General features: G+C 23.3%; 1 protein-coding gene across 1 annotated transcript; it reads right to left on the bottom strand.

Annotated features, from left to right (window-relative positions):
• Window positions 1-2,903: 2,903 nt before the first annotated feature.
• On the bottom strand, window positions 2,904-4,715 carry PGO_003865 (variable surface protein; the record flags this gene model as incomplete). The annotated part of the gene is made up of 3 exons (XM_028691379.1): window positions 2,904-3,074; window positions 3,184-4,575; window positions 4,704-4,715. The coding sequence occupies 3 exons, from the start codon at window positions 4,713-4,715 to the stop codon at window positions 2,904-2,906; spliced, it is 1,575 nt and encodes a 524-aa protein (XP_028547180.1).
• Between the last annotated feature and the right edge of the window lie 2,540 nt (window positions 4,716-7,255).

The following is a 7,255-nucleotide window of genomic DNA, read 5'->3' as shown; positions in this document are numbered from 1 at the left end:
ACACCTTTTTTCCATTCATAATTAATAATAATAAATTAGTTATTATTATTTTAACTATATATATATATGTTATGATTTTTTCTATTATTGTGTTTTACATAACAAAAGAATTATAACAAAAAAAAATTATTATATTTTTATAAGAATATTTATTTGTTATATATAACAAGGAATGCAGATGATACATCATAGAATTGTGAAGAAATAATATTTTTATATTTGTTCTTCAGTGCAAGTATGTTTTTGTTATATTACTATATATAATTATAATATAATCCTTTTTACGTGATATTTAGTTGCTGCGTACGAAAGGAATAAATTTATGGATTAAATGATTAGTCTTTTTATTTTATATTTTTTTTTATATTCAGTAATATTACCTTAATTGAACTAACCCAGTTCAAATAAATAGTAAGTATTTGTTCTAATCTGATGACAGCCTAAATTTTAGCTACTTCTTAATCCTTATATTGACAAACACATTTAAACAAATTTTTTAATTAGTATATACTAGTTTGACAAATATTTATGATAATATGAACTGCTATGACTACAAAATTAAAAAAAAGTAATTTATATAAAAACATAGTCCTTATAGCATTAATAATTTGTACATGTACTACACGAAAAAAAAAATGTCTTTATGTTCAACATGTAAAAATGTTTAGTACATATATATATAATATATGTAAATAACAAAAAAAATCTAACCTTACTAAAAAAAAAAAATATATATGTAAACAATTGTATACTCTTAATTAAAGAACATCATTGAAACAATCATGCATTTATGCCTGAATAATTAAAACTTAAAATTTATAACCTTTCCAATATTTTTGTAGACACATGTACATAAAATATTGGAACACAATCGTGTAATGCCCTTGAGAACATAACGTTAAAAATTAATTTATTACACTTATATATTGTATATATGTAATAAATTAATTTATTTGTGCTTCACAAAAAAATAATTATAAATACATCTACTTCAAGGGTCCTAATTTTTGTATATATGTATCATGGATACACATAAAAATTCCCCTATGTGTAAGTTAACACAGTGACATATAATGCTAGAGCATGTTTTATGTATGTCTGAAGTAATTCCTGTTGAAATATATTAACATAATTATAGAAAAATATTATAATTTAGTAATTATTTTAATATCCAATAGTATATGTTTTATTAAACGTAACTGTGGTACTTGAATTAATTCGTTTTATACTGTCATCGTCGTTATTTATGAATTCTGTAATCTCTAAGACGTCTGAACATATAATTCAAAAATATATTATTCTCTCCATAATACTCTCGCTAACATAAATATTTTTAAATATATCTTGATTTTTTAAAAATTTTAATAAAAATAATATAAATGTTTTAATTACTTTCTTCTTAAAATAATGTAGAATTATTTATTGGACTTATTATTTTACCTCAATTGGTGACTACTTTTTTTAAATAATATTTATGGATCATGAATAGCATACTTATTCTTACAGGAGAATAGAATGTGAAAATGTTATGTAACCTTTAAATGAAACACATAATCATCATTACTTCTTTTTTTTATTTTATTGCAGCACTGTAGCTACAAAGGAGCCAAAACCCATATACATTCAATATTCAGTCGTCACAGATTAATTAATATTATTTTCTATTTAATTCTTCTAAGGATGTCTTGAAGTTACTTTTCACCTGTCTTTGTTATAACAGATATATCTGTATATAACTGTTTTTAAACAAGTGTTATATAAAAAATATATAAAATTAAAATATATTAAATTGTTATACGCTTCATATAACTCATCTTTTAATAATCTTTGCATTAATTATTCGACGTCTGTTCCCACAATATATATAACATCATTAAAATGAGTATTGTTCTCTTTATCCACTAATCGGAATGTATTTTTATAATAAATAAATCTTATTTTTCGGGTAGTATAATTTTTTTTACATTTAATAATAAACAGAATCTTTCTTTTTAAATTAATATACTGTAATAATTAGTATTTCCATTAATACGTTTTATTTTCATATTCCTGTGAGAATAAGCACATATTAATTATATGTGCATCAATTTTATGGTATTTAATAATTAGTAATGTAATATATTGGGATTCTCTACAATTTTAATATTCCATATATACATAGTTAATCTGAAATACATGTATACATTTATTCATGAATTGCATTAAATTTCTTTAAAAGCCAATAAAAATAGGGATTTAAAACTTTTGTATAATTTTTCTTTTTGGTGATGCTCATTTAAATATTTATGATTCCTCTGTATAAAATATATATATTAATACATACCATTTTATTAAGTGATGTGATATTATACTGACTAATAAGCTCACAATTCATTTTATTTACAACAAATGTAACTCTTGTGTATATTATAAATTTTTTTCGCATGCTATGTAATATATTTTTCTATGTTAAATTATAAGCCCTTAAAATATCCAACTGGTCATTTTTTGTGTAACGTTTTAAGAATTTTGAACATTATGTGATAATGAAAAAGGCATTTAATAATTTAAAAAAACTATCTTCCCTATTTGACATAATTATATATTTTTCCTTACCTGAATTATATAAACAACATAGAGGATCCAAGAAATTAATGTATATCTTGCGTCCTTAAAACAAACATTATATTATATGACAACTTTTTAAATTTATTATTTTCACATTTTTATGATAATCTGTATTTGAAAATTACTTTTTTTCAATTAACGTTGCACATCTGAGTTCATACGTGATTTACATTCCTTTAATTATTAAATTTACCATAATGCATGTCATAATGTATATGAAAATTTTAGTTTCTTTTTCCCTCCCCACTGTAGTGACAGATGTTATGAATCCCTTACTCTTGTGAATTCTTTATATATTACTCAATCATAAGAGGATAATAACCCACATTCTGTTTGTAGTACGGTTTTCCCTCTGACATTCTATCATAATAGAATGGATATACATGTGTTTTATCAAAATACAAATGATACGGTTTTTTCTTTTTCCTGAAATAGCGATTCTGTACTTTTGAAAAAAGTACTGAAAGCTAAAAATTTTAATAAAATATATATAATGTGTAATAGATTTATTTAAAAGCTACGAATAAATAACTTAATGTTAATATACAATATTTTTATATATTAAAAAACACTTACAATATACACAATAAGCATAGGTATCAAAATTCCTAAGAACAGTAGAACGCCTGCAGCTTTAGTATACGTTGATGAAAAAAATGAATACATTTCAGGGGAAGATTTTACCGTCGAAGAGTCGTCTGTTTTAATAGCGTTATTTAGTCCATTTGGGTGTTCTACAGGATTTAGTAGTGATCCCACGGGATTTAGTGTTGCAGGAACCTGCATTACTGGATTTTCAGATACTACATTAGGTGGATGTGATACAGTATTCTCCGACATTCCATTAGTGTCAGGTAGTCCAGCAGTGTCTGATAATCCAATAATTTTTGGTAATGTGTCAGATTCTGATAACCCATTAGATACTTTTGATTCAGTAAGTTCTGGTGTTACAGCAGATTCCAGATGTTCATCTGCTTTTTGTAATATAGTGACTTCTGGTGTTACAGTAGATATTTCTAAATCATCATGTGATTCAATTCCATCACGTTGTTCGAATATATCACCTACTTCAAATTTACCATTTGGTTTGAGTTCAACATCTGGTTTTAACACAGAACCTTGTTCTAATCCACCATTTGCTGAATTAGAAACAGTTGTTGAATTAAACCCATCAGCTTCTGATTCAAGAGGCTCTTCTGGTCCAACAGGGTCTTCTAATTCATTATAATATCCTACTTCAACAGATGACCTTAATTCAGAATTTTCTTCTGTATTTCCTAATAAGATCACATGTGTGAAAGTTTGATCTTTCTGTGGAATTTTAGGGATACCTACATCTTCTTTAACTTCAATTTCTTTATCACGTACAGCACGACATGTTAATTTTTCTAAGTTTCCATTATTCTTTTTTATTCCCATGAATTTTTTAAATATTTGACACAATGTATCATTAACTGAGTCACATTTATTTTTTACTTCAGCATATTTCATAAAATAGTTCTTTAGAAGCTCAACCATTTGGGTACTGCATTCCACATGACTTTGAGCAATAGTATGTTTAATAGTTTCATAGTCATGAATATAATCAAAAATCATCTTCAATTTTGAAAAATCATCTTTATTTGTAATACTTATTAAATCACTTACAAACGTCTTTTGAACATCAAATTTATCTATTACTTTATTTAGTATTTCCATGACATCTCTAAAATTGTATTTCCTTTCCCATATTTTTTCCCCTGTCCAGAAATACAAAAAATTCCAAATTTCATCTTTTTCTTCAACTTTATTTATACGATATACACCATAAGTGAAGCCAGATATTAATTCTTTAGAAAATGAAACGTCAGAATGAGAAATGATCTTATTTTCTATTTCTTCCCAAAAATCATCATCATTAATCACGGAATACCCCTTATCTATGTTCCGATATAATTTCTGTGATGGTAAGATGCTTAAATCAAAATGCTAATAATTAAAAAGTAAAACGAATAGAAACATACAAATGATTAATTTGGGGAGGAATATATAAATATATTTAAGATATATTATTTAATTCGGGCAATAATAAGAAAATAATAACTTAAATGTAAAACATTTATAAGCATATATAATGCATTTAATGGCTTCTTTAACAACGTGAACAAGTGAAAACTACAGATATGCGTAATAACTCGAATTCTAAATATTAAGACATATTAAATTATAAATTATAAAAAATGGACATACTTATACAATACACAATTATTCTAAATAATAAAAACTACAAGTTAAATAATTTAAAGACTGATGCTTAGGGTGTTTTGTAGCACGCTCATTACATTTATAAATATATATATATACAATATATTTAAGTGCATCCAAAAAAAATATAGTGTAATAAAATGTCAGTAGAAAAAAAAAAATTAAAAATGTTTATTTGTTTCTTCTTTTTTTCACTCATTTACATACCATTATTACAACATTTATTATGAAATGAAATATGATTATATTGTAATACTTTTTCCTGAGTTTAGGCGTTCCATATATATTTTCCTTTATTTGTTTCTTCACACATTTAATAAAACTTTTAATTTATTAGTTTTTTTCAATTTCAAATTTGTATCACCAACAAAAAGGTATCAATTTAATTATATAAATTTCACTCTAATAAACCATATAATTTAATAGCTACATAAAACAAACTTTTAAAACATAATGTAGGAAATAATAAATCTAAAAAATTTACAAGTGTTATTGCATAAAATTTAAGGATATATTTAATAAATGAACACTAAATGCGTGTTAAAAGAACAAAAAAATAATATGTCTATAAAATAGTAAAAAAACATTTTTACGGATGTACGTGCATTTTCTTGCTTCATTATTTCTGTGATAAGTGAAGCATGAAAATATAGACCTTTTGATATAGTTTTTTTGTTTTTTTAAAATTTTATTTTTATATCCTTTAGGTTTTTACATACCACATATATAATGATATTTGACTGTTTTTCATTGTTTAATATTTTATGAATAATATCATTGTTAAACATTTTTGGAATTTTATTCAAGCGTGCTTATTAAAATAGATATCCAAAAGGAAACTAAGTTATTAAATTGTAGGATCTATAATATTTAACGAACTATTTACTGTAGCTTTGTGTCAAAAACAGCATTTAAATTTTTGTTATATAAAATGTAAATCATTTTACATTTACATTTTTTAGTAGCTAGATGCTGCTTTATTTTAATATATAAAAAAATGACATAACTATAGGTGATGATGCCATTGTAAAAAAAAAATTTGTTCTTCAGAATGAGCGTTTAGATCTTTTAATATTTTAATAACATGAATTTAGGTAAGAATGTTTGCTCCAACATATTTTTTTTATGTGCACATTTTGTAATATTCATAGGATTTTCGTAGAATTCTGAATTAAAGGGGCTCATATTTGTTTGAAGATAATAAATTTGGGTAATTATTTTATTATAATTTTCATTTTATTCAAAAGTTATTATTGAGAAAGCTCCGCAGATCTGCATTTTTGTATAGATCATAAAATAGTATCATTTAAAAAAGAACAAAAAAACAAATAAAATAAATAAAAATAAAATAATGAAATAGTAAAATATAATATTATAATTCATCTTTGGCGCAAAAAATAAACACGTGTTAAAACATTACGTTTATGCTACAATGTTCAAATACTTATGAGGTCTATAAAAATATTATTTCGTAATAATATTTTTTATCAATATAAAACTAAAATAATATATTTATTTTTATTGGAATCAGTTATTCTGTTAAAATGCGTTATGTTTCTGTTTATACCATAAATATTGCCCCACTTAGTTTTTCATTTTTCTAGGATACAGAAAACAAAGTCTATTATATGTATGTAGAAGGTTTATGTTAGAATACTACAAGGCATACTAGTTATATATATTTTTTAGTCCTTTTTTTAACAGGTTATCGCACATTTTCATTGATTAACGTTTATGTTTATTGTTTCTATATTTCATGGTAGATTAAATTATTATATGCTAAATTTTATTTGGGTGCACAGCATCAATTTTTGCACAGTGACTTATTATATTACTTCTACATATATTAAATTTACGAGATATATTTAAAAAAATGTATAACAGCAATAATTTTCGGTAGCCTTAGGAATGTTTTCTCAAAAACTGTCTCATTTTTTAGAAATATATAATTTTTTTAAATATCATAACCATAAACAATGTGTTTAAACACTGAATAAATTATATAATTTAAATAAAATTGTTAATATTTTTTATTATAATGAATATAGTTATATAATAATCATATAATTATAATTTTTGTTTCTATAATACTGTTATTTTACACATGTGATATATGGTTTTTTTGGCGAATTTCCTATATACAATTTTCATGGTTTAGTAACATATCTTATAAGGATAATTTTTAGGAAAACTTAAATTAATATAGAAGTAATTATGCCTTAGGTTGGTTTATATTTTTTAAATATGCCAAAGTACAATATATTATATTTTAATCAAAAGTATCTATAATTTTTTAAATATTATTTTATTTACCATGCAATATTTGTATTTCAGAATATAATTTAAAATTTTTTTTTTTTTAAACTGAAAACTAATTTGTCACATATTTACAAAATAAGAGAAC

The sequence above is a fragment of the Plasmodium gonderi genome, assembly GCF_002157705.1.
Source record: "Plasmodium gonderi DNA, contig: Pgo-contig_575, whole genome shotgun sequence".
In the NCBI taxonomy this organism is placed as follows: domain Eukaryota; phylum Apicomplexa; class Aconoidasida; order Haemosporida; family Plasmodiidae; genus Plasmodium; species Plasmodium gonderi.
The sequence above is the reverse complement of the archived record's forward strand: the minus strand, read 5'-3'. Positions and strand labels throughout refer to the sequence as shown.